Source organism: Neodiprion fabricii, chromosome 6, assembly GCF_021155785.1.
Source record: "Neodiprion fabricii isolate iyNeoFabr1 chromosome 6, iyNeoFabr1.1, whole genome shotgun sequence".
Taxonomy (NCBI): Eukaryota; Metazoa; Arthropoda; class Insecta; order Hymenoptera; family Diprionidae; genus Neodiprion; species Neodiprion fabricii.
Window position 1 is genome coordinate 486,639 of NC_060244.1, and position 25,583 is coordinate 512,221.

General features: G+C 39.1%; 6 protein-coding genes across 7 annotated transcripts; all 6 read right to left on the bottom strand.

The window, feature by feature from the left end:
* Nucleotides 1-3,167: 3,167 nt before the first annotated feature.
* On the bottom strand, nt 3,168-5,710 carry LOC124184772 (myrosinase 1-like). Its single transcript, XM_046574849.1, has 8 exons — nt 5,571-5,710; nt 5,396-5,496; nt 5,185-5,318; nt 4,774-5,107; nt 4,339-4,678; nt 4,098-4,248; nt 3,757-3,998; nt 3,168-3,659 (listed from the first exon to the last, which is right to left on the bottom strand). Exons 1-8 carry the CDS (start codon nt 5,621-5,623, stop codon nt 3,497-3,499), a joined length of 1,518 nt encoding a protein of 505 aa, XP_046430805.1. The 5' UTR covers nt 5,624-5,710; the 3' UTR covers nt 3,168-3,496.
* Nucleotides 5,711-6,251: 541 nt separating this feature from the next.
* On the bottom strand, nt 6,252-9,269 carry LOC124184638 (myrosinase 1-like). Its single transcript, XM_046574587.1, has 8 exons — nt 9,070-9,269; nt 8,896-8,996; nt 8,697-8,830; nt 8,258-8,591; nt 7,803-8,139; nt 7,566-7,716; nt 7,246-7,487; nt 6,252-7,149 (listed from the first exon to the last, which is right to left on the bottom strand). The coding sequence occupies exons 1-8, from the start codon at nt 9,117-9,119 to the stop codon at nt 6,990-6,992; spliced, it is 1,509 nt and encodes a 502-aa protein (XP_046430543.1). The 5' UTR covers nt 9,120-9,269; the 3' UTR covers nt 6,252-6,989.
* Nucleotides 9,270-10,203: 934 nt separating this feature from the next.
* LOC124184636 (myrosinase 1-like) lies at nt 10,204-12,777 on the bottom strand. Its single transcript, XM_046574583.1, has 8 exons — nt 12,686-12,777; nt 12,523-12,623; nt 12,318-12,451; nt 11,900-12,233; nt 11,450-11,786; nt 11,205-11,355; nt 10,878-11,119; nt 10,204-10,778 (listed from the first exon to the last, which is right to left on the bottom strand). Exons 1-8 carry the CDS (start codon nt 12,733-12,735, stop codon nt 10,613-10,615), a joined length of 1,515 nt encoding a protein of 504 aa, XP_046430539.1. The 5' UTR covers nt 12,736-12,777; the 3' UTR covers nt 10,204-10,612.
* Nucleotides 12,778-13,357: 580 nt separating this feature from the next.
* LOC124184635 (myrosinase 1-like) lies at nt 13,358-15,858 on the bottom strand. Its single transcript, XM_046574582.1, has 8 exons — nt 15,778-15,858; nt 15,451-15,551; nt 15,248-15,381; nt 14,814-15,147; nt 14,352-14,688; nt 14,110-14,260; nt 13,797-14,038; nt 13,358-13,698 (listed from the first exon to the last, which is right to left on the bottom strand). The coding sequence occupies exons 1-8, from the start codon at nt 15,822-15,824 to the stop codon at nt 13,530-13,532; spliced, it is 1,515 nt and encodes a 504-aa protein (XP_046430538.1). The 5' UTR covers nt 15,825-15,858; the 3' UTR covers nt 13,358-13,529.
* A 1,447-nt stretch (nt 15,859-17,305) lies between these two features.
* On the bottom strand, nt 17,306-19,975 carry LOC124184639 (myrosinase 1-like). Its single transcript, XM_046574588.1, has 8 exons — nt 19,665-19,975; nt 19,482-19,582; nt 19,269-19,402; nt 18,849-19,182; nt 18,399-18,735; nt 18,168-18,318; nt 17,845-18,086; nt 17,306-17,729 (listed from the first exon to the last, which is right to left on the bottom strand). The coding sequence occupies exons 1-8, from the start codon at nt 19,709-19,711 to the stop codon at nt 17,570-17,572; spliced, it is 1,506 nt and encodes a 501-aa protein (XP_046430544.1). The 5' UTR covers nt 19,712-19,975; the 3' UTR covers nt 17,306-17,569.
* Nucleotides 19,976-20,109: 134 nt separating this feature from the next.
* LOC124184637 (myrosinase 1-like) lies at nt 20,110-22,554 on the bottom strand. 2 transcript variants are annotated; one of them, XM_046574585.1, is made up of 8 exons: nt 22,432-22,554; nt 22,254-22,360; nt 22,044-22,177; nt 21,646-21,979; nt 21,249-21,585; nt 20,981-21,137; nt 20,437-20,678; nt 20,110-20,346 (listed from the first exon to the last, which is right to left on the bottom strand). In XM_046574585.1, exons 1-8 carry the CDS (start codon nt 22,473-22,475, stop codon nt 20,190-20,192), a joined length of 1,512 nt encoding a protein of 503 aa, XP_046430541.1. In that variant the 5' UTR covers nt 22,476-22,554; the 3' UTR covers nt 20,110-20,189. The 2 variants fall into 2 exon arrangements, with proteins under 2 accessions (XP_046430541.1, XP_046430542.1); XM_046574586.1 differs by lacking the exon at nt 22,254-22,360 and having other exon boundaries at nt 22,432-22,497.
* Nucleotides 22,555-25,583: the final 3,029 nt, after the last annotated feature.

The window sequence follows — 25,583 nt, forward strand, 5'->3', positions numbered from 1 at the left end:
TTGCAGACACAAATATAATTTTCTGTTCCCCAGTTTCTAGCTTGATTCTAAGAAGAAATGTCAATATCGAAAAAGCATTGGAATAATCGGTTGTACTGTACTTTACAAACTTAAAATAAGACTTTTCAGCAAATACTTGGGACTGTTAACGTGAACGAAACATCGTAATTCCTAGCTTGTGCCTAATTCCTTAATTCATCACACATCGTCTTTGTATTCTGTTCTACAAATTACAGGCAAGATCTTGCAAAAACTTTAATATAATGGGCATCAGCTATAATAAATTGGATTTGTCGAATTTTATGAGTGTCTATTGCTTTTCTTATGCATATATTTCAGTAATACTATTCGATCAAAGTCAAGATCCAATCAAAATCCTTTATTTTGTATTGATTCTCTAACAGTGCCCCAAAGATCGACACAACCTCACCCACTACTAATTTTTTTTGGACCATGTTTTAATGTGTTCCGTTAGTTTTTTTAGCGTTTTTATCGGGATTTTGACCTCAGTTTAGTGTGAGAACTGTATGGAATCAAGTACCAGCCAATTATCGAACACTGTTGGAGTGATTCTTTACATGTCATCAGTCAATGTAACTCTGTTGTCAAAAGTATTTCACCGCAGAGTCAAAATTCAACTAAATGGACCATCAGTCTGTTTTTCCATTCTCCCATTTCTTTCACAATTTTTCAGTCATCCCAGCTGTAAAACGATATAATGGGTTTTTCAGCGTTAGCCAGTAATGCGTTGCAATAAAAGTTCCTACAAGGATGCGATTTATGGTAAAAAATATTACAGATAATCTGAAATACAGATAATACTGATCTTTGGCTAATCATACAGCTGATGATAACAGTAATCCAAGAATTTTTCACGGTTACCGTAAATCCGAATAGATCAGTGATATAATTATTATTCAATGGAGGGCAATAATTCAATATATGCTACATTTTAATGCTCCGTATCGCAGGAAATAATTGCAACGGAACCATAACCTTATAATTATAAAATTTATAAAATGATGGAACGTTACAAGCGTCACAAAACGTCAAATGATAAAGTTCGGAATCAGGTTTACGCGACGACCACAAGTAATAAAACAAACAATAATGGTCATATTCTACAGTTATATTGAAACACGCCCTAAGATATCAGCTGATATTTATGGTTAAGCCTTATAATACACATCTGCTCGCAATCAAAGATATACGTATATGCGGCGCATTAATCACGCACCGTATATACGTAAATATAAGAATTTTTATCTTACGCAGCACGGTATACAAAACCGTTACATAACCGTTATATACCTGTATTAATTGTAAACCTGAACATAGTCCCACCTTTCTTACGTAAGAGGATTGAATCTTACTCTGGGATAATTTCGCTGATACGTGACGTCGAAATCGTGATGAACCTTCAATTGGTACAATCATATCGATGTATAATCCCACTGTTATACAATGGTGCTGAGAAGAATATGTAACAAACAACACTTCGTATCAAAGGTCACTTATTATTAGTACCGGTAATAATACTTGATAAAATTCTGGAGCTGACTATGACGTGCAGGAATATTTACATTTCACGTTTCTTATCTGATTTTCCCGATTTCGATTAAGGGATATTGAACAATACGAGATGAATCAATTTGGTGCGATTGCAGGCTATCTGCAGTTCGATCAAACATGTTTTTTCACTTGATAACTGGGCGCTGATCGCAATCCTAAAACGTGAGAAATTGGTTTTGATTAATAAGCAGGTGATAAAAAGTGATAGATAAAAAATGTCAAGCACTCTTAGACATCACTATCAGGTATAACATTTGTGGTTCAACATGTGTTTTGATGTCGTATTCACTGTACATGATATATTTAAAAGTATGCAGTATGCCAGATACCGACTTTGACAATTTCCTATATTTCCGCCAATCTATCAATATCCAAAATTGTACGTCAGCTACTAATTTTGGGGGAACTTTGTCGTTAACGAACGAAGTCCATTTCAATCTGTGCCATAGTTTGCGGGGCGGCATAAAATTAGTATTATGGATTTCAAATCTATCAAGTTTGTAAGAAATTATTAAAATATTGTAGAAATACTCAATTCAATACCGTGTACGCAATTTTCTGAGTTCTGAACTCGTGGTGAAAATGCAAAAAATATTTCCGCTGCTGTACATACTGGTTGCTGGGCTTTCGTACCAAAAAAATTACATTAGATTTCAAAACATGAGAGTCTCTGCATAAAAGTTCAGTTTTCGAATACATATTTGCATAGAGATCGAATGACATAATTTCAGACGGTTTACTACAGTTAACAATGACTCTTAAAATAGAAGCCTAACAACGTAAAAAAGTATCAATATAGTTAAAGTACAAAAACGAGGCTTCGGTTATGCTTCAGATGTTTTTCTACAATGACTGAAAAAAAAACTATCAGTTCTATAAAATTAATATATCTGTTATTTCACGAGATCTCGATAAAGATCGAAAGATCATGTTTCAAATCTCTTTATCACTATCTTACACAAACACTCTAGACAGCGCCCATCATTTTGTAATTTTTTTTAACCGAACGTGTCTGAAATATGATTAAGATCGTTATTTTGAAGGGCCTATTCGAATCGCCCTAGAGAATTCAAAAAAATTCAGCAAACCGTAACAAAATCTTGGAGCCCTAACAGAAGTGGGATATTACATAACAGCAAAGGTGAAATTGAAAACTGATGTCCATAAAAAATATAAGACAAATAATCCATCTTTTAATAGTACGCTAATAAATTATAGCACATTTTTCAGCATTATTAGAAGATGGATTATTTGCATTTTCTCTGATGTCTACAATTTTTAAGCGTAATCTCTGCAGTTATGAAACGTTCAGCTTTTACCACGGCTGAAAAATATCTATATGTTTCAAGTGAATAGATTCCGGCTGTAGAGTAAATGGAATTCATTTTTTGTATGGGTAATTGGAGGTTTGACTTTCGGCGGTGGCTTCTGTATAAAAATTGTGGAGTAGATCTGAAACGGTGACTTTTCGATCTTAACCAAGACCTCGTAGAATGCCTTGTATATGATAATAAATCACTAGTAGCATTTTATGGTAATGGAATATAATTTTTATAATCATTACAGAATTAAATAATAGTAAGATTATTCTTTTCGTTTCGTGAAAATATACGCGATTAGAATTTAGAATAGAAATGATTGTGGATTCGCGTGTACATTGTATAATACAATAATCGCAACATTTGGTAAAGAACATTTGGTGATTGTATGTGGCAATGAAGATATAAAAATGAAAAGTTGAAATCAGTAAGCATGTATTGATATGTACTAAGCGGTCGACGCGTGTTCTGTTAATTGTAAATTTTTTCACAATAACTGGCTAGTGATATTATGCGCTATTTTAATCCAAGGAACTTTCTGTGCGGCACGAAGGTAATTTTCTACCATTTTCAGCTACAGTAAGTTGTGAATGGATATTCTCTAATTATTTTTGCCATGGTAATAGGGTTCTAGTAGCAGCGGTGTTCGTCGGGACAGCCTGAAGCTTACGTTTGGAAAGAACTTTGGCCCACCAAGACTGTGAAATTTTTGCGGTTCGGTTGGTATCGGCATCGTCAAACTCTACATGGGTAATTCCAAATCGTTCCCTGTCGGAAAAGACGAGTGACAATTAGAATATTCATTTCGAACAAAAGTTTCATGACTTTTTAAACGTGAAAGAATGAAGGCCGAAGGTCGACTTACGTATAACCAGCTTGCCATTCGAAATTGTCCAAGATACTCCAAACGGCGTAACCCTCAACGTTGCACCCGTCTCGTTTAATGGCTATCAGCATTTCTCTCAGGTATTCGTAATAATAGCTGACGCGGTTGTAGTCGTCAAGTTCCCCGGTATCGGAGTAGCCATTCTCTGTAACCCACACTGAAGGATTGTTGTATTCATCTCTGATTTTACGAAGTAGGTAACCAAATCCTGAAGGATTCACCTGCAATGGTAACGTGCGAGCGCATATACATACACATTCACATCCCAGTAATCATATTTGAATGGAAAATGCGAAATTGAAATTTGAGGATACACTCACGTAAAACCAATTCGAAGCTGTTGCAGCCCAACTAGAATCCACGGTTACTATCAAACCGTGATCGTAAGTGTAAATTCCTTGCTCTTCACCAGAGTCAGGGTAAACGAGTTTGGATGTGTAGTGATTAATACCAAAGTAATCATTTGTTCCGCTACAAGAATTATTACAAAACGATAATATAATGTATTGAAATGAGTGAGGTTTGTAGCAAGGATCGCGGTAGTCCATTTGAAAAACTCACTTGATGATGGCTATCCACTCATCTGAGAATTCTGGAAGTCGTGATCTCGGATAGCCTTGGTATTCACTAACCAAAGCCACTCTAGTCTTCATGATGTCCGGATAATCTCCATGGTATATTGGGTGAGCCATCCATCCGCAAGTGAATTGAAACGCAGTCTCAGCTTCTGCCTCATAACTGGAGTTGTACGGTAAGTATGCCATAAGAGGCAGTACTATGCCAACTTCACCACCCTGGGTTTCACGGAACTTTTCGTCGTACAGTCGGAAAGTTTTTCCATGAGCCTTCAGAACGTTGTGTCCGCAAAGATATTTGCCGATACTATTAGGTATCTCTTTCGCTGAAAGAGCGTATCAATCGGGCCTTAAATAAGAATCCGATACGAGGACCTGCGCCGTTTCTTATTTGTGAAAAAGATTATAGACTTCTCATCACCTGGTGCTTTTGAGACTCCATCATAACCGCCCTCGCAGAAGGCATCTGGCTCGTTGATGGTTATCCATCGTTTCACACTGTCACCTAGTGCTTCGAAGAGAATCTCAGCGTAAGCCACGAACCAGTCCACTATCAGTTCATTTGTCCATCCTCCCATCTCCTCTATAACTTGCGGATGATCCCAGTGATATATTGTCACGACAGGCTCGATGCCGTTCGCTACCAACGCTGCGGTCAAGTTTTTGTAATACTGTAAACCGTCTTCGCTAATCACGTTAGCGAAGCCAGTTGGAAGAACGCGTGACCAGCTGACGGAGAATCTATAGAAGTCGAACTGGAAAAAAATGGTAATACGGAGATGTTGATTCGGTTTCGTGCAATTTTTCAAATTGAAATCTTAAGTGAACCAACTCCGAGTGTTTTAATCAAGTCTGCGTCCTCTTGGTACTTGTAGTACGAATCGCAGGCGACGTCGCCATTGCGTCCATCGGTTATTAAGTCGGGACGGTTGTGCGTGAGATAATCCCACACGTTTTCACCTTTGTCTGTAATCATTGGAATGGGAAATCAGAATAAGTTTCAATTTCCCTGTAACACATCGGCACAATGTTTTGACCCTCACCGCTAACATTCCAGGCTCCTTCGACTTGATACGACGCACTTGCAGTCCCCAAGCTAAATCCACTCGGGAAAGTAAGTTTCACGACATCGCAGCAGGATATCCTGTGGGAATTCAGCAGTTGGAAAAATAATAGTGATTACAATTTTCCGAAGCAAAAGTTTCAGCAAATACATACTTTGTAATAAGCGCACAGGTGATGATGGTCACCGCGATTACGAAACGCGCCATTGTATTAATGAAGCGTGTGACTACTTCCCTCTACCTTGGTCGATCAGTGATAGCCTTTTAGAATAATAATTCGAGCCTTATATCCCACTCAGATAGATATCTTTTATGTTAAGCCGATATGTCCGGTATCGCCGTATCGGTATTATGAGGACTAGTCGGCACTAACTCATGATTTCATATAGAAATAGATACTCAGTAATGTTTTGATTATTTTCAGTATTGTCTCCTAATCTCATACTTCTGGTAAGCCAATCAATTTATAACTTAGTACATAAGATACTAAACAGTGCATATTTTACAGTTCTCATTCAAAGTCATATACTGATATTTTTAGTGATATAGTTATTATTTTCATGACTGCTCGCTGTCATTGGCTTACAATTAAGTATTGTTAGAATCGACCATCTAAAGTTGTAAAAGTTTTGAAAAAAATTGTTTTCTGAACCGTTTAACTTATTAAGAAATGTTTAAACGTGTGTTAGACCTATAAACGCATATGGCTTTGATCCATGATCGCTGCAAATGAATGCATTTTCGGATTGCACTTTCCGGTAAGGGTCTTGGAGTATGAAAAGCAACAGATAAGTCGAAATTGCCACATCACTCGACAGATAGAGCATAATGAGTAAAAAAAGGGGGAAGGAGCTTTTATTTTTCTTTTACAAATTAATTACGGATCAAGTTTGTCTAACAGGTTTCATCCGCTCGAAGGCAGGGGTGGTTACAAGACACCGTGAGAACTCGTTGGATAACATCGAAGCAGTTATCGTTGATTGTACTGGGCTTTCCAGTTTGACGATAACTATGCAGACCATGTTGGATGTTGGCCGGTAAAACTTCCTCCTTTTTTTTTTTAAGTGCGTTTAGGTATAATATTTATCTGTATACGTAGCCCGGTGCAATATCAATATTTCCACGCGCCAACAACGAATTTGCAAGGTGCACGAATGACGAAGATCGCATCGTTGGTATAAATTGTTACAACATCTTCATCTGTTTCTACGATTCACACGGCAGAGGCTGATTTCAAGGTTATTTTCTTTATTTACAAACGTAGATCTCGGTGCGATTTACAAAAATAATGTAATCAGGATTACAATTGCGTATAGTCAATGAACGGTTGTATAATTTTCCGATTCAACCTTGATGAGAAAATATACATGAAGCCATTAGTGCGTGGAAAGGAAACAACCTAGTATTTTACGCGAGTGTAGTTCACTCAAAATGCAACTTTAATTGAAGTTGACGAAGAGTGCTACTCGAGAAAATAGGCAGTGTCAGTTTAGAATAAGCCTACATTCTAAAACGATTCTGCACACCAGTATTATCGATATGCACAAGTTCAGGTTTGACATTCATTTATCGATTACTTTTGCCAGGGTAATCTGATACGAGTGTAGGTACTTGTGGGGACAGATTGGAGCTTACGTTTAGAGAGAACCTTCGTCCACCAGGTTTGCGATAATTTAGCGGTTCTGTTTGTATCAGCGTCGTCAAACTCCACATACGTGATTCCAAATCGTTCCCTGAAACATGAATTGGAAAGGAGTATAACATTTTCCAAACAACTAGAGTGGGCATTTGAATTTGCACGGAGCAGACTCATTTGAGAATTCACTCACGTGTAACCAGCGCTCCATTCAAAGTTATCCATTATGCTCCAAACAGCGTAGCCTTCGACGTTGCATCCGTCTCGTTTTATGGCTATCAGCATCTCTCTGACGTATTCATAAAAGTAATTAATTCGATCATAATCATCTACTCCATCGGCATCGGAGATCCCGTTCTCCATAACCCATACTGGTGGATTGCTATATTCATCTCTAATCTGGCGGAACAGCTCGCCAAATCCTGCCGCGTATATCTACGATAACGTGTGATAAAACGTAGTCACAAATATTCACTTTGGAAATTTTTCATAAATGTCCAATCAATAACATACATAAAACCAAGTAGAACCTCCAAGGGGCCAGCTTGGATCAACAGTTACTATCAAACCGTTGTCCGAGTTGTAAATTCCAAGCTCTTCGTCAGGGTCATCATAGACTAACCTTGATGTATAGTGATTGAAACCGAAGTAATCATTGGTACCACTGCAATGTAATATGATGACCATGATGATCCATAATTTTTATCCACAACTTATAAATGCGTGTATTTAAGATTTCGTAAAACTCACTTGATGATTGCTATCCATTCATCTGAAAATTCGGGAAGACGTGACCTTGGGTAACCCTGGGATTTGCTTACCAACGCCACTCTCGTTTTCATGATTTCAGGATAATCCCCAAAGTATAGCGGATGAGCCAGCCATCCAGTGACAAATTGGAACGCGACCTCAGCAGCCTCAGTATAGCTAGAGTTGTATGGCAAGTACGTTATGATAGGAAGTACTATTCCAAGTTTGCCCCCCTGAGCATCACGGAACTCTTCGTCGTACATACGATAAGTTTTAGCATGGGCCTTTAAAACGTTGTGTGCACAGAGATATTTGCCAATACCGGTTATTACTTTGCCTGAAAAAATTAATTACATATAACTATTAGACAACCATTAATTAGAACAAATTCTAGTATAATTACTCGTTGTTTTATCGACGATTATTCACAGTTAAATGAAGAGACTTTATAGTACCTGGAGCGTTAACAGTGTCTTCATAACCATCTGTGCAAAAAGAGTTGGGCTCATTCATGGTTATCCATCTTTTGACGCTGCCTCCAAGTGCCTCGAAAAGAACCCTTGCGTAAGCCACAAACCAGTCTACTATTAGTTCGTTCGTCCATCCCCCCATCTCCTCTATAACTTGTGGATGATCCCAGTGATATATTGTTACAACAGGTTCAATGCCATTCGCCACCAACTCTGCGGTCAAGTTTTTATAGTACTGCAAACCATCTTCGCTGATTACGTTTGTGAAGCCGGTTGGAAGGACGCGTGACCAGCTGACAGAGAATCGATAGAAGTCAAACTGAAATGATACCCGCAAGTGAAAATTGTTTGATCTATCTATTGAAATGCTTCGGTGATCAAAACGAGTCTCGAGTAATTCTGGGTTTCTCAAAAATGGCCTTACTCCGATGGATTTAATCAGCGCCACATCTTCCTTATACTTGTAATACGAATTGCAGGCAACGTCTCCGTTACGTCCATCTCTTATGTACTCGGGATGATTGTGCGTCCAATGGTCCCAAATGTTCTCTCCTTTGTCTGAAGAAATCGAATGACAAGTAATAATATTGTTCAACTTATTTGTACCTAACATGTTTTTTTACCGCTGATATTCCAGGCTCCTTCGACTTGATACGCGGCGCTGGCAGTCCCTATCTTGAATCCACTAGGGAACGTGAGTTTTACGATATCACAGCAGGATATTCTGCAGAAATTCAATGATTAGAAAATTTACAAAATATCTATGTGGTACGACGCAAGACGGGCTAGTTACGGACCTTGTAATCACCGCGCAGAAGATGGTTACTGTGATCACATAACGCTCCATTACATAAATTTTGAGAGGGTTGAACCACTTCGCTCTAGCTTAGATGGTTGGCAATTGCCTTTTTACGTAGCATTTCGAGCCTTATATCTTGACTGCATATCTAACTTTGTAAGCCACTATAACTTTAGTGATATCAATAAGTCATTGGTAAATCAGATACGACTCATTCGATGATGAAGTCAAGCAGATAATATCTGGTAGGTATACATATATTCACGCGGAATTAAAATTATTTTTCTTAAGGGGGGATTTGCTTTTTTTCCACAAAATTTACAGCTTTTTTAGAATTTTCTAGTGAAGAAACTATGCAATGAATCAATTTAAAATTCGGCATGTAGTTTTATTGTTATTTCATGTATGCACAAAAAATGTCTCCTGCCCTCCCCCTCGTTCACGACGCCCGCGAAACGCCGCAGTCACTGCTGTGCATGATTACTCTCTTCTCAATGATCTGAAACAAAAAAATCAAATACCATATTACTCCATACACATGGAGCCTATCGTTTAATGAATCGAAAAAAAAAAATTGAGGATACGACTGCTAAAAAAAAATTACCGATTTTTTGTTATAAGAAAAAAACTTTCCAACCTATTGCTTTTTTGATTCATCAAACGATAGCTACATGTGCATGGAATAAAATGGTATTTGATTTTTTTGTTTTAGGTCATTGAGAAGAGAGCAATCATGCACACCAGTGACTGCGGCGTCGTGAACGGGGGGGGGGGGGGGGGGGGGGGGGGGGGCAGGAGGCGCATTCTTGAGAGGATACAATCGAACATTTTTTTGCGCACACATGAAATAACAATGAAACTACATGCCAAATTTTAAATTGACTCATTGCATAGTTTCTTCACTAGAAAATTCGAAAAAAGCAGAAAGTAAATTTTGCGAAAAAAAAGCAAATCCCCCCTTCAGTTCGTACGTAAATATCATCTGTTTCATGCTTTGTATTGAATTACCTGCCGAGAGTAAGAAGCTGAAATACGAAATAATCATCCTATATTTTTCACTGGGATGAAACGAATTATTGTAGGTAGGTCGCAAAGAACGCAGAGGGGGCCACGATTTGTGTTTATACGTACGTTAAAATTATTTTCTTTATTTATCAAAGATCATCTCGTCACAAATCACCAAAGCCATGTGACGACTAAATAGCTGAAGTTGCGATATATATTCGGTGAGATCGGAAGATCGACTAAATTATTTGTTGATAAAAACTCAACAACCAGATTAAGAAATTGAAATCAACAAATGAGAACAACTCAACCATATGCTTCACGAAATCAAATCTCGCTTTGTATTGCATTTATCTATTGATTATCAATTCCTGGTAGTAGTGGAATATTTCAATCACTTGTTTGGCATGATATCTATACTACTGATAAAATGTACTAGCGTAATTATTAACGTCGCAAAACTTCTTTGATCACAGAATAGCCATTCTTTCGAATGAAAATACTTGCTACAATAAGTTGCGAACACAATTGGTTGATTATTTCTGCCAAGGTAGTAGAGTTCGAGCAGCTGCAGCCGTGTTCGTCGGGACAGACTGGAGCTTACGTTTTGAAAGAACTTTCATCCACCAGTTCTGTGATAATTTGGCAGTTCGATTTGTATCTGCGTCGTCAAATTCCACGTGGGTAATTCCAAATCGTTCTCTGCAAACGAAACATAACAACAATTATAGAAATTGATGTGAAATCAGCAGAAAAAGGATTGCCAAGCGTAAAGCAAAGCAAGGCTAACAATCGTCTTACGTATAACCAGCGTGCCATTCGAAATTATCTAATATGCTCCAAACAGTGTAGGCTTCGACGTTGCAGCCATCGCGTTTCAAGGCTATCAGCATTTCTTTTATGTAATCGTAATAATAGCTAATCCGTTCGTAATCGTCCAACTGTCCCGAGTCGGAGTAGCCGTTTTCTGTAATCCATACCGGAGGATTATTGTATTCATCTCTAATCCATCGAAGCAGAACACCGAATCCCGGGGGATATACCTGTGATAATAACAGTACTTGATCGGATGTCCGAATTCATATTTCTACAAGAATAGTAGGTACAGTAAATAGATTTTTTCGTTACATAAAACCAATTAGAAGCCGTCGCTGGCCAGCTGAAATCGATGGTACGTATTACACCACTGTCGATTCTATAGACGCCGAGCTCTTCGGCTGGATCAGGGTAAACCAGATTGGTAGAGTAATGGTTCACGCCAAAATAGTCATTTGTTCCACTGTAAAATGATGATAACAGAATCAGAGACCTTTGAAACTCGCTGGAGGGTAGACACATTAGCGATTCATACTGAGTGAACGTCTGAGACTGACTTTATAATGGCTATCCACTCATCGGAAAATTCTGGCAGTCGTGAACGTGGATAACCCTGATATTCACTGACCAAGGCCACTCTAGTTTTCATAACTTCCGGATAGTCCCCGAAGTAGAGTGGATGCGCCATCCATCCACAGTTGAATTGAAACGCGGTTTCCACAGACTCCGTATCGCTGGAATTTGTGGCTACGTATGATGCGAGAGCTAATACAATGCTGACTTCACCTTGCTGGCTTTCCCGAAATTCTTCATCGTACATACGATACGTTTTCGCGTGAGCTTTCAGAACGTTGTGTCCACACAGATACTTCCCGATACCGGATATCACTTTTCCTAAAATGCGAGACATAGCTAGCACATATTCGTTTGCAGAACTGAGGCTCAATCCTAGAATACGTCACTCTCATCCATATACCTTAAATATAATTGTAAACTTTCTCGCATACCTGGGGCTTTCGTGGTGCCTTCGTAACCAGCCTCGCAGAAGGTGTCTGGTTCGTTAATAGTTATCCATCTTTTGACGCTGTCTCCTAGTGCTTCAAATAGTATCCTAGCGTAAGCCACGAACCAGTCGACTATCAGTTCATTTGTCCATCCTCCCATATTCTCTATAACTTGCGGATGATCCCAGTGATATATTGTCACGACGGGTTCGATTCCGTTAGCAACTAATTCTGCTGTCAAGTTTTTGTAATATTGCAGCCCATCTTCGCTAATCACGTTCGCAAACCCGGTTGGAAGCACGCGTGACCAACTAATAGAGAACCGATAGTAATCGAACTGAAAAATAGGAGAATACAGAAATCCGACGCATTTCAATCAATTTGCCGACAATTATCATTTGAATTGATGACGAGATTATACTCCGATATTTTTGATAAGTGCCACGTCCTCCTTGTACTTGTAGTAAGAATTGCAGGCAACGTCTCCGTTCCGTCCATCGGTTATCAACTCCGGATGATTATGTGTCCAATGATCCCAAACATTTTCCCCTTTATCTGGAATGATCAACGTATGCTTGCACGAAATATTCAAAGAATTCCAAATCGGTGGATGCATTGACCCTCACCGCTGACATTCCAGGCTCCTTCCACTTGATAGGAGGCACTGGCAGTTCCTATGCGAAATCCGCTTGGAAATGTGAGCTTGACGACATCACAGCATGATATCCTGCAAACATGAAAGGTAATGAAAAATTCATAAAACAAACAAAGGAATAGCTCAATACACACCGTGTGATAATTGCGCAGAAAATAGTCACTGCGATAAAGTAATGCTTCATAACAGAAATGTGGCGTGTGGCGAGCTCACTCTGGCTTAGTTCATCAGCAATTACCTTATCAATTAGAAATTTCAGCCTTTTATTTCCATCGGAACCTCTTATATGTTCAGCCGTGATAATTCATTGTTGTCGTAATAGTATTAACGTGTCATAGCCTCATCAGATGTGGCTAAGCTCATTATGAGTGAAGCGAAGTAAGTCCTAACGACGCCTGGCATAACATAGTTGACCGACTTGAGTCAAGTCAAGGCACGTGAACTGACTGAAACTTCTTCTCAAATTTTACAAATTGATGCAATAGATCCTGGATTAATCATAGTTCACGTAGGCCAAAAGCTGTGATGCATGACTGCTGTCGGATATGTGATCTTGGTCGGTGACTTGAAAAATGTACTGATGATAAGGCTAGTTGCTTTATAAGTGAATGTACCGTTCATTATATCTACAAACATTTCGCAGTTTAAATTATTACAACACTATGCTTTGCTACTATTTGACAACGTAAATTCACTGAAAAACATGTAATGGTAGAATAGAAAAGAATAGAATTTTATTACCATGGGATAGTGTCTCCTATCTGATATCACATCAGTATACTCTATAATATAATACACTGATAAAATTCAAGACATAGCAAAAAAATTTATTGATACATGTTGCGTATGACACTTCATGACGTATTTTCGATGTGACATATTTACCACTGGAACGTTCGTATGAAGAGCATCGTTTGCTTGGTCTGATTTTTAATATATTATTGATAATTGCAATATCTCGGCAGCAAGTATTCACAGTCATTTCTGCCAAGGTAGCCTGGTACGAGTGTTGGTGCTGGTGGTTGATGTAGGGACCGACTGAAGCTTGCGTTTCGACAGAACTTTTTTCCACCAGGCCTGTGATAATTTAGTGGTTCTATTCGTATCAGCGTCGTCAAACTCCACTCGGATAATACCAAATCGATTTCTAAAAAATTGGTGGTGGAAAACCGTTGTATGGTTTTTTTTACATAAAATCGGAGAATCGATTGTACGGAAAGTTAACCAAGCCGCGAGCTTACTCACGTATAACCATCAGACCATTCAAAATTATCGAGAATGCTCCAAACAGCGTATCCTTCGACGTTGCATCCATCTCGCTTAACAGCAATCAACATCTCTTTCAAATATTCGTAATAGTAGCTGATTCGTTCGTAATCTTCTAAGTTGTCGGTGTCAGAGTAGCCATTTTCCATAATCCACGTCGATGGATTACCGTAATCATCCCGAATCTTGCGAAGCACATAACCGAATCCCTCAGGATATACCTATAATGGAAACGTTCCTGATTAGTACTTCATACAGTACTGTTGGGGCAAGTATGCTATTAATAACGTACGTAAAACCAAGATGAAGACGCCACGGGCCAGCTCGAATCAACAACACTTATCACACCACTGTCGGAGTTGTAAATTCCAAGTTCTTCGTCAGGGTCATTATATACAAGTCTGGACGAGTAATGATTTAAACCAAAATAATCACTCGTACCACTATAAAAGAACAAGAAAAGGTGATGCGTTCTATGATCAGAATTTTCTAAGTATCGGATGTACTTCCGTACATGCAGTGCCAAGTTCTCACTTGATAATGGCTTTCCATTCGTCCGAAAATTCTGGAAGACGTGACCTGGGGTATCCCTGAGATTCACTAACCAATGCTACTCTGGTCTTCATAATTTCTGGATAATCCCCAAAATAGATAGGGTGTGCCATCCACCCGCAGTTGAACTGAAACCCGGTTTCGGCCGCGTCCGCATAGCTGGAGTTGTATGGCAAATGTCCCGAAACAGGAAGTACAATACCAATCACACCGCCTTGGCTCTCTCGAAACTCTTCCTCGTACATGCGATAAGTTTTGGCGTGGGCTTTCAAAACGTTGTGTCCGCAAAGGTACTTCCCGATACCTGTTATCACTTTTCCTAAAAAGTAAGTCATGATTCAACCATGAGAATCAGTTAGCTAGATGAGAAACTGATCTGCTTATTTTTCGTTGTATCAATAGCTCTTGAAATTCAAGTAAAACTCAAAAAGGACTCTCCCATACCCGGGGCAAGTCTCGTGCTTTCATAGCCTTCCCCACAGAAAGAATCAGGTTCATTTATGGTTACCCATCTTTTCACACTGCCTCCAAGTGCTTCGAACAGAACCCTGGCGTAAGCTACGAACCAGTCGACTATCAGTTCGTTTGTCCATCCCCCCATCTCCTCTATAACTTGCGGATGATCCCAGTGATATATCGTGACAACAGGTTCAATACCGTTAGCTACTAACTCCGCGGTCAAGTTTTTGTAGTATTGCAAGCCATCTTCACTGATTACGTTGGCGAACCCGGTTGGAAGGACGCGCGACCAACTGACGGAGAATCGATAGAAGTCGAACTGAAAAGTTTAGTATATCAAGATGCCCGTTACACGATGCGTGATGTTTTAATAACCGAAACGAACAATGAGCACAGTTTTTTCTATATTATCAACGTACTCCAGTGGATTTGATAAGTTCCACATCCTCCTTGTACTTGTAGTAAGAATTGCAGGCAACATCTCCATTACGTCCTTCAGATATAATTTCAGGATAGTGATGCGTATAGTAATCCCAAACGTTTTCTCCCTTGTCTGCAAGAAAATAAATGTTAAATTGGGGTATGATTCGGACAATTGATGTGAAGCATAAGTGATAATTACCGCTGACATTCCAGGCTCCTTCGACTTGATACGACGCGCTGGCAGCTCCTAGACTGAAGCCACTCGGGAAAGTTAGCTTGACGACATCACAGCAGCACACCCTATAAGAGGATTTCATTAGGAGCAAGTTTATAAAATACTTACATCTAGTCTTGGTATTATTTTAATCGAACGAATCTGAGCACCTTGTTCGGCAATGGCTTTTATATTTACAAATAATTCGTATACCTCGATGCAGATGCAATTACACTCGTCAATCAGATATTTCGGTGTTGCTTCTCGAGTTTTTCTTTAAATTTATTTCACATAAGTCCACCAAATACTTACGTACTGATAATCGCACAGATAATCGTCGCTATCGAGCAACGTTTCATTGTGTCACTGTGGCAAGGTACCTGCACATTCACTATAGGACGTTAACGGTTGACTTTCGACGAAAAACTTTTGGCTTTATATATCACCTATCACCAATTGTACCAATAAGTTGGTATCGGAATATTATAACATCTTGACAACAGATTAATTCTTCCATCCCAATGACTGGTTTATCATCGAATCTTAATATATTACGTCATCATTGGCAATGCCACGGTAGACCCGGTTGTCGGCTGCAATATACACAGCAGTATTTTATGTAATATGATAAATAGAGCATTACAATCTATCTCAACCTTCAATTAATTCAAATGCAAGAACCAATGTTAAAACTTTATGATCTTACGTGCAATCTTGTAGCTTTTGTAGATATCATCTCAGAACACTATACTTACGAAATTTAATGAACCTACTGGCTGAGCCTGTACATGATCAGTGACTAGTGTGGGTGAAAATTTGAATAACTCCATACACAGTACCACCTTGTGGCCGTGGTGGGCCAGCTTGAATGGAAGGTCATACCGTGACAGACACAGACCAAAAAATATCAACATCCAATTCGGATTCTAACTACAAATTCAGATTCGTGAGCAGCGATCCAACCAATTCAAGTGCAAATTTTCATCATAATCGATATGTTTTTTTTTTAGCACATTGAATTCGCAAAAATCAAATTTTGCAAATGTGAGTTTAGATTCATCATCAGCGACTTCAACGGCCTTACAATATCAATTTCTATTCGGCTCCGTTCACCCATTCTCAAGACATCATTATTTTTATTTCATTTTTTGTAAATTTGTTATTTGAATAATTCACCCTTTGATATTAGAATGAAGACCTTATCATACCCGGTGCAATTTGTGTGCTTTCGTAGCCTCAGATTTTTCAAAACTTTCAAATCTCAGATTTTTTGGATCTGATCTTCTGGGATGAGAATGATTCTCCTTGTACTTTTTTGAAAAATTGGCAATTTGAAAAATCTATCAATTGGTCCTTCAGTGTTCCTAAATACAATCCAATGAAGCTGTTTGAATGACCCATACATATTATCAATGTATAAGCCCTGAAATTTCCGACACTGGTAAGCTATAATCGCAGTCAAATCGGACTATTCAAATCTTTATTACGTAAAAGTTTCTGCAGCTGTAGATAGAATGCGACATTATCGTATCGTCTAGATTTTCAAACGGAACTCAGCGATACGACATAGTATGCGAATATTTTTTAGCCTGACGAGATTTCTCTATTCGGCAAAGGATTTATTTCCATAGTATTGCTGGTAAGGTACAAAATTCAAACTCGTATTAGCCTAGAGAATTCATTTGTTGGCCCGGCGCACGAATTGCCACATTATATACTTCATATATGCATATTTTGAACTACGGTTAGGTTAATACCTAACGTATCAAATACAAGCGAATACTTATGGCGTGAATAATGATTGGAAATGCCCATTTTCACGCGCAAGGATTCAGAAAAGATTGCTACAGTCTTTATGCAATAGGTGAAACCAAATTTGAAGTTGTTTATTTTTTTTATTTCATAAACTTTTCCTCGTCATGATTTGCAAAACTGACGAACTGGAAAACTTTTGAACACTGAACAATGATTCAGACGCCTCGAAGAATAACTAAATAAGTTTAAGAACTTCAGCAGTTACATTTGCACGCTTAATAAATATGTCGTTTCATTGCGTTACTCTTTCAAAATATTGGTAATTACAAATGCTTATAAGTATGAACATTTACTTCTGCCAAGGTAGCAGGTATCGAGTCGTGGTGCTCGTCGGGACAGCCTGGAGCTTTCGCTTAGAAAGGACCTTAGCCCACCAAGCCTGAGACAATTTGGCAGTTCTGTTCGTATCGGTATCATCAAACTCTACGTAGGTGATACCAAATCGTTCGCTGAAAAAAAAAAAAAAAAACGAACGATAATCATGAATCGCACAACTTTAATAAGACGAAGAGAGGGCCGCCGTTGACTTCATGTATAAGTATATAAAACAGCGCGTTTACTCACGTATAGCCGGCGTGCCACTCAAAGTTGTCCAAGATACTCCAAACCGCGTAACCCTGCACATTGCACCCGTCTCGCTTGATAGCTATCAGCATTTCTCTCAAGTATTCGTAGTAATAACTAATCCTGTCGTAATCATCTAAAATACCGGAATCAGAGAAACCGTTTTCCGTTACCCACACAGGCGGATTGTTGTATTCGTCTCTGATTTTGCGAAGCAGAGTACCAAATCCTGACGGATTCACCTGCAGTGAAAACTTGTGATAACTATTTGAAAGTGATATTCGATTGAGGAATGATGCATGAGAATCTTGAGTTTTGCTCACGTAGAACCAATCCGAAGCCGTGGCAGCCCAAGTCGGATCAACAGTGAATATTAGACCCTTGTCAGAGTTGTAAATTCCATCCTCCTCATCGGGATCATCGTAGACGAGCTGGGATGTGTAATGATTCACACCAAAGTAATCGTTAGTCCCACTGCGAAGTGGAGAAGATTATGTTACGATGATCTTGAACTGTTCAGACATTTACGCAAGGATATATTTTTGGAAACTGACTTGATAATAGCTATCCATTCGTCTGAGAATTCCGGAAGACGTGACCTCGGGTAACCTTGATATTCACTGACCAAGGCCACTCTCGTCTTCATTATTTCCGGATAATCGCCGAAGTAGATAGGATGCGCCATCCACCCACAGGAAAACTGGAACGCAGTTTCCGCGGCGTCCAAATAACTGGAGTTGTATGGCAAGAACGAAATAAGAGGAAGTACAATGCCAACCTCCCCGTTCTGAGTATCTCGAAACTTCTCGTCGTACAAGCGATAAGTTTTCGCATGAGCCTTCAGAACGTTGTGCCCACAAAGGTAAGTACCGACACCTGTTAATAATTTGCCTGTAATTTGAAAAAACGTTATTGGGAATGGCTATTTGTCGGTATAAAACAGACTTTTGTCATATATGTGTCGTTTTTCAGCTATCCGAACTGAACCAAGGATTTTTCTATACCAGGTGCTTTTCGGACGCCTTCATAACCGTCGACACAGAAGGAATCAGGCTCGTTGATTGTTATCCATCTCTTTACACTGTCTCCCAGTGCTTCAAATATAACCTCAGCGTAATCGACGAACCAGTCGACTATTAGTTCATTGGTCCATCCTCCCATGTCCTCTATCACTTGCGGGTGATCCCAGTGATATATCGTCACGACTGGCTCGATACCGTTCTCAACCAATTCTGCGGTCAAATTTTTGTAGTACTGCAGCCCATCTTCACTGATTACGTTTGTGAAGCCTGTTGGAAGTACGCGTGACCAGCTGATGGAGAATCGATAAAAGTCAAACTAAAAGAATAGTAAGATGAGAATATTCATTCAATTTCATCTTTTTTTTAATGATCAACGGCCGTTCTTTTCACAAAAGAACGTACTCCAAGGGATTTGATGAGCTGCACATCCTCCTTGTATTTGTAGTACGAATTACATGCAACGTCTCCGTTCCGTCCGTCTGTTATCAATTCTGGACGATTGTGCGTGAAATAATCCCAAACGTTTTCCCCTTTGTCTGCAAAAATTGTAAGCATTAATCAAGATATGGTCAAATAATACTTCAAAACCTAATTACACGTAACACGACTAGTTACCGCTGACATTCCAGGCTCCTTCGACCTGATAAGAGGCGCTGGCCGTTCCTAAGCTGAATCCACTTGGAAACGTGAGCTTCACGACATCGCAGCAAAATGTTCTGTGGGAATTGGACAGCGAAAAAAAAAAAATTACCGAATATGGAAGTTGCACATTAAAATATCCATTTCGTGGATACTCACATTTGTATAATCGCGAAGATAATCGCCACGATCAAGTAACGCTCCATTGTGTAATGGAGCGTTTTTGTAGGTTTGTCTAACTTAATGAATTACTTACTGGCTTCGCAAGCAACATTGTTCTCTTTAAATAGTATCGATGCGTCTCTTAGTTCATATCACAGGCGATCGGTATCACTATAATAACGTATATATTTTGTGAAAAGAGATCGATATTTGAGGTAAGATTTGGTTTCGTGATATCTCTGATTCGTCAGCTGGAGAGTTACAAGCCTGATAAGTATATTTTTCATGATTATTTCATTACTGTTATTCCCTTAGGATGAAATATTATAATATTATAAAATTAATTATTATTCCCTTAGGATTTTAAGCGTTGTATTTATTTCATGAGCGCAATCCAATACGATCGTTAGTTTTTTTATTTAATCACGTCTTCAAATTTTTATCCACGGGATTCTTAATTAAAGATGTAAGGCAGTATTTAGTGAATCATCCAGTATTTTTTCTTGCGCTGCGAAACCATATTCATTGATGATTCGTCGTCGTGTTGACGGAGGGCGACGGAATTGGCAGCTGCAGTTGTCTCATACGCATCACGTTTTGCAGCCAGGTGAACGAAAGCTTCGGGGTTCTCTCGCGCCCTGGACTGGTCATATTAACGTTAATAAGCCCGAAGGTGTGCCTGGAAGAGAGACGACCCTCAATGACATTATATCCACATAGGCCCACTATTTCGGTGGTGTACTGAACTTCAAATCTAATTTTCACTCACTGGTAACCACTACTCCATTCAAAATTGTCCAATAAACTCCAGAACGTGTATCTCTGAACGTTACAACCGTCACGTTTTACGGCTTGTAAGAGCTCCTTTAAGTACAAGTAGTGATACTTTATTCGTTGGTAATCCTGCACTTTATTATTGTCCGAAAATCCATTTTCCGTAATGTATACAGGTGGGTTGTTATACTCGCTTTTAATTTTTCGCAGCAACGAGCTGAAGCCCTCTGGAATAATCTGAAATTTGAAAATTAACATTCTATAATGACTTTTACTCAATGTTATAAAATTTCCGGAAATGTTTTTGAATGCATATGACGATTGAATATATTTTTAACAATGTTTTGGACATAAATTCCATACATCTTATGACACATACATTTAATCATGTATACGACATGCATATCCGTATAATCACGCAATTTGCAGAATAGAATACATGTGTTCATGAATTTTCCACACATATACTTTTCTATGCGGACATTTTCGAGTAGCAAATTGTTTGATATCAAATGGTTAATAGAGCAGTGAGTCATTACATGAATCCATTTCAACGATCCAGCCTCCCATCTCGGATCACTTCTTACTAATAGGCCCGAATCGTGAAGCACAAACGAACCATTTTGTTTTGTAGTTGTTGGAAACCCCACGAGGAATGACGTGTAGTGATTGAGACCAAAGAAATCCGCTGTGCCCCTGAAACCGATGACCCAAAATTATTAATAGTTTAAAAATAAACGGTGAAGTACGTGAAAAACGTAGACTTTCGTCTAGACTTTTTTTTTTGACTCATCTGTCTTCGCTCACTTTATGTATCGTATCCATTCGGGGGAAAATTGTGGAAGTCGAGATTCCGACAAGCCTTCATCCCTGCTCAATTGGGCCACCCTACTCTTCATTACCTGATGATAATCGCCAACGAATATAGGGTGAGATATCCAGCCGCATCTGAATTGGTAAGCTAATTCCAAGGGTAACGTTTCACCTTCAGTCTCAGGCAAGTATCCATCGCAATGGGAGACAATGCCAAGCTTTCCGTTTTGGATAGAGCGATACTTCTCATCGTACAAGCGATACGCCTTTGCGTGAGCCTTCAACATGTTATGCCCGCACGTATACGTTCCGGCAGTGCCCAAATCTCTACCTAAAGTTAGAAGAAGCGCCCGTACAAATTTTCCAGGAAATGTTTTTACATTTTACGTACCTGGCGCGATAATGCCGCTGCCGTATCCCTGGAAACAGAGGATTTGCGGCTCGTTGATGGTCAGAAAAGTCTTGACCTTTGGTCCCAGTTCTCTGTAGAGTACTTCCGCGTACTCCGCGAACCACGTCGCCATCGACTCGTTCATCCAACCTCCCATATCCTCCAGAACTTGGGGATGGTCCCAATGGTACATGGTCACGATAGGTTCTATGCCGTTGGCTACTAGCTCATCAATCAAATTGTGATAGTACTGAATACCTTCTCGGTTGATCGAGTCTGCTGATCCATTGGGGAGTACGCGAGCCCAACTTATCGAGAGTCGGTAATAGTCGAGCTGTGAAATTGACGTGTCTTGGAGATAATTTGCCGCAATTGTTTTCAACGTTCTAGTGACTTACTCCCAGCCTCTTGACCATTTTCACATCGTCCTTGTATTTGTGATAGGAGTTGGAGGCTGTGTCGCCGTTACTCTGATCCTTGATCTTCCATGGCCTGTTGTGCACAAAATTGTCCCAGACGCTCTCACCCTTGTCTGGTAAAAACGAAAATCACGTTATATGCGAAAAAATTGACCAATTTGCAACGTTAATGAAATTTGAAGTAGGTACTGCTGATATTCCAAGCTCCTTCGATTTGGTAGGCTGCTCCGCCGACGCCGATTTTCAATCCAATCGGAAATTTTAAATACACATTTTCGTCATCTTGCGTTGACAATCTGTAATAACCGAATTATCCTTCGTTCGCCGTATGATATCCTGATGAAATGAATACACAACGATTGCTCACCTGTGCGTTAGGACCAGGAAGACAAATATGAAACTCTTTTTCATGTTGAACAGCTCGCCAACTCTTTCGGAATGCGCCTTTCACTAATCACAAACCTTCCGATAGGCGAGTTGCGACCTTCGACACCAAAAGAACTTTGGCCGTTAAATCTGATACCCTGCTCACTGTCGTGAATATTCCATATCTGAAATACTTTATCAGAAGACGATGATGTTACGCATAAACTTATAATGGAATTAAATTGATGACTTTGGTGAAGTTTGAGGCTAGCTTGCCTTGACGACGTGACATCGAATCAGTTTGCTCAAATACCTGTATACCAGTACGTGAAATCGCGTAACCTTTTACTTATTGGTTTATCTTCTCAATAACATTATTAGTATGTTTGGGGTTCAATGGCAAAGCTGCTTTTATTTAGTCGCTCAACTACAACTTATAAAACTTGCATTAGTTTCAACCGAGTGTCTACGATTGTCGGGAAAGAAGATGGTTTAGAGCGATATCATTTTCTGAACGATCGTTCCATTCTACAAAGCAACGAATATATAGGCTGAAAAATAGATAGAGTCGTTACGGGACGAAAAAAGAACAGTTTCTTTGTATTCTTCGAGTTGAAACAGAGCCGAATACCGAAGATTTAGACCTTGTTCTCTCTTATTTTAACGGAGGGGCAAAGCGGGATCTGAAAATTGCTTTCTTGCAGACGGAGTGGTGTATATGTATGTATATGAGGCATTCCACCTCAAACCGACCTACGCCTGACCCTGACCATCAGGGATTTCATTTATATTTAAGTATGGTGCAGAGTGTACGAAAAAATCATCTTGCACCGAGTTTTCAATTTTTTAGACGATGGGTATGATTTTTACTCCTCGCAAAAACATAAAAACTCAATTTTTTAATGAACAGGTTTAATCGATTGGGTTTAAATTTTTCTTACAAATGTTTTGGTAAAAAACGAAAATTTTAAGACCAAGATGGAAGTGGACAAGATATTCGTTTAGAATCTACGGGCGAAACAAATAACTCGGAAGTGAGAAAAATCAAAATAAATATAAATTCTATTGACTACTTGAGAAAAATTCATTCGTTTTCTCTCACTTTTGAATTACTTATTACGCCTGTAGCTTCTAAATCAATAGCTTGCCCACTTTGATCTTTATCTAAAATTTTTTGTATTTTCACAAAAACTTGAAGACAAAAATTTGAAGCCAATCGATTTTGGCCATCGTTTCGATAATTGGGTTTTCCTGTTTTTGGAAGCAGTGGAATTATACTTGTCGTCCAAGAAATCTAAAACTCGGTCAAATATGATTTTTTAAAGACTACACTATACATAAAAAAAAAAAAAAAGACTGAATAAATAAATCGCCGATGATGAAACGAAGTTCAGAAGTAGGTCGGTTTGGGTCGAATGCCTCGTATAGTATCAACCTACGTTCCCTCGTTTCTAATTTATGAAAACTCCAGCGTGTAGCGACGCGTAAGGATTTATGATTTTATATTAAAAAACAAACAGTACGGAACATTAGGAATTACCAAGAGTATAATATGAGCCAGTGTGTTCTTACCTGGAGATACCGAACGTGGGAGGAATGAAAACAATTTTATAAAGGCGGAGGAAATTATCATCCCTATCGTCCTTATTCTCGATGTAATTGGATAAACAGATTCGAAATTAATTCCAATAAGCTCTGAGACAAAGAAATGGGAGATTCACGATTTCCTCTCACTTTCGAATATCGTAAGCATATTACTTCATAACTCCTTGTACAAACAGCCATGAATATATTATGACGGTCTGGGTTGAGGTATTAGTTTAAACCAATACGCAACACAATTTTGAGGTGAAATCTAACACCGACACCTAAAATAAAAACCTAAATTTTGGAATAACACTGAATTACTATCGAGTTGCGGCCAAGTTCGAAACAGAGCTGACTTTCTGGACTAAAATTTAGAACGTAATTTTTTTTGTAAAGTACGCCGTTCAAGAATTGCGTTACACTATTTACGCAAAATTCTTCCGTTGGCGGTAATTGAAATACTGTCTCGTTCGGTGAGGATGAAATATGCTCTGATAATCATCTACTAGGATTTTGGAATTGGTTATTGTTTTCTACAGTTTTAGACTATTCTGGTATATTATGAGTTCCGCTTTATCCTCGATTTGAACAGACGCTATTGCTGTAAAATTAAATTCTTTGAAATGTATTCCACGTTCAATCGCTTCAAGCTTGTAAAATTTCACCCTTTTACCGAGCTCTGCCTCTTTCTTTAGTTGTTTGGAGATTTTTCTCCTTGGCATCTGTAGTGTGGTTTCATGGGAAATGTGCAAGAGAAAGTTTTGGACGGATAATTCACCACAGCCAAATAAGGCGCCGGCGGATACACTAAAATGGGTATGGAGACAGTTTAATAGAGTTGCCAATTTTGATACTGACGTTAACGTTGTAATCTACCGAAACGATTCCTTTTTTTTTTATTTTTTTAATTTTTTTTTGCAACACTCTCGTCGGCGAAAATATACACATGCCTGCAGCTGTTCAACATCGAGGAGCGTAGATATGGCATCGTTTTGTTCGTCGTATTCTTTACGATATTTCCGGAGAACCATGGCGATTCTTTTTATTCATCCCCTTTTTTTTCCCGTAACTCCCTCCATTTTTTGTTCTGAGACCCTAACAAATGTTTGTAGAAAAGAAGCCGTTACCGGATGGTGGAGGAAAAACCCGAACCCGGGTTCGATGTGCGAGAAGAAAAACTGCAGAACCGCCAAGCGGTGGATCTGAAGTTTTTTGGCTTCGTTCCCAGATGGAAAAAGAAACTGTCCGATCCGATGTACGCGATTCACGCTCACGTATTAATCATGCACCGCTGGGGGAGCAATGCCAGTCCCCGTGCATATGGGACCCGCGTTTAACGTCGGCTTACCTTTATAAATGACTGCTCTCCGGACCACATTAAAGTACCTCGGATGTACACCCTGGAATTTCTGATCAAAGAGCCTTCCCGTATTTTACCCCGATGCCGGGCTTCGTTATACCCAACACTTTCACACTTTATCGAATAACACAACATTCGGCCTACGGTTTTATCCACGTCATTTTTAAATTCCATTTACGTGTCCAGCAAGGACTACCAACATTTCG

What these genes read in the sequence shown, in the direction of transcription:
- LOC124184772 (XM_046574849.1), bottom strand. Translation starts at nt 5,623, where the DNA reads ATGGCGCGTTTCGTAATCGCGGTGACCATCATCACCTGTGCGCTTATT. An exon ending in ACCTGTGCGCTTATTACAAA is followed by an intron (nt 5,497 to 5,570) that starts GTATGTATTTGC and finishes GAATTCCCACAG; the next exon opens with GATATCCTGCTGCGATGTCG. An exon ending in ACTTGATTAAAACACTCGGA is followed by an intron (nt 5,108 to 5,184) that starts GTTGGTTCACTT and finishes ATTTTTTTCCAG; the next exon opens with TTCGACTTCTATAGATTCTC.
- LOC124184638 (XM_046574587.1), bottom strand. Translation starts at nt 9,119, where the DNA reads ATGGAGCGTTATGTGATCACAGTAACCATCTTCTGCGCGGTGATTACA. An exon ending in TTCTGCGCGGTGATTACAAG is followed by an intron (nt 8,997 to 9,069) that starts GTCCGTAACTAG and finishes GAATTTCTGCAG; the next exon opens with AATATCCTGCTGTGATATCG. An exon ending in GAATGGATAGCAATCATCAA is followed by an intron (nt 7,717 to 7,802) that starts GTGAGTTTTACG and finishes ATTACATTGCAG; the next exon opens with TGGTACCAATGATTACTTCG.
- LOC124184636 (XM_046574583.1), bottom strand. Translation starts at nt 12,735, where the DNA reads ATGAAGCATTACTTTATCGCAGTGACTATTTTCTGCGCAATTATCACA. An exon ending in CGGCTTCTAATTGGTTTTAT is followed by an intron (nt 11,120 to 11,204) that starts GTAACGAAAAAA and finishes TTATTATCACAG; the next exon opens with GTATATCCCCCGGGATTCGG. An exon ending in GAATGGCACGCTGGTTATAC is followed by an intron (nt 10,779 to 10,877) that starts GTAAGACGATTG and finishes TTTCGTTTGCAG; the next exon opens with AGAACGATTTGGAATTACCC.
- LOC124184635 (XM_046574582.1), bottom strand. Translation starts at nt 15,824, where the DNA reads ATGAAACGTTGCTCGATAGCGACGATTATCTGTGCGATTATCAGTAC. An exon ending in ATCTGTGCGATTATCAGTAC is followed by an intron (nt 15,552 to 15,777) that starts GTAAGTATTTGG and finishes ATCCTCTTATAG; the next exon opens with GGTGTGCTGCTGTGATGTCG. An exon ending in CGTCTTCATCTTGGTTTTAC is followed by an intron (nt 14,039 to 14,109) that starts GTACGTTATTAA and finishes TTTCCATTATAG; the next exon opens with GTATATCCTGAGGGATTCGG.
- LOC124184639 (XM_046574588.1), bottom strand. Translation starts at nt 19,711, where the DNA reads ATGGAGCGTTACTTGATCGTGGCGATTATCTTCGCGATTATACAAAT. An exon ending in ATCTTCGCGATTATACAAAT is followed by an intron (nt 19,583 to 19,664) that starts GTGAGTATCCAC and finishes CAATTCCCACAG; the next exon opens with AACATTTTGCTGCGATGTCG. An exon ending in AGGCGTCCGAAAAGCACCTG is followed by an intron (nt 18,736 to 18,848) that starts GTATAGAAAAAT and finishes TTCAAATTACAG; the next exon opens with GCAAATTATTAACAGGTGTC.
- LOC124184637 (XM_046574585.1), bottom strand. Translation starts at nt 22,475, where the DNA reads ATGAAAAAGAGTTTCATATTTGTCTTCCTGGTCCTAACGCACAG. An exon ending in TTCCTGGTCCTAACGCACAG is followed by an intron (nt 22,361 to 22,431) that starts GTGAGCAATCGT and finishes CGGTTATTACAG; the next exon opens with ATTGTCAACGCAAGATGACG. An exon ending in GAATGGATACGATACATAAA is followed by an intron (nt 21,138 to 21,248) that starts GTGAGCGAAGAC and finishes CATCGGTTTCAG; the next exon opens with GGGCACAGCGGATTTCTTTG.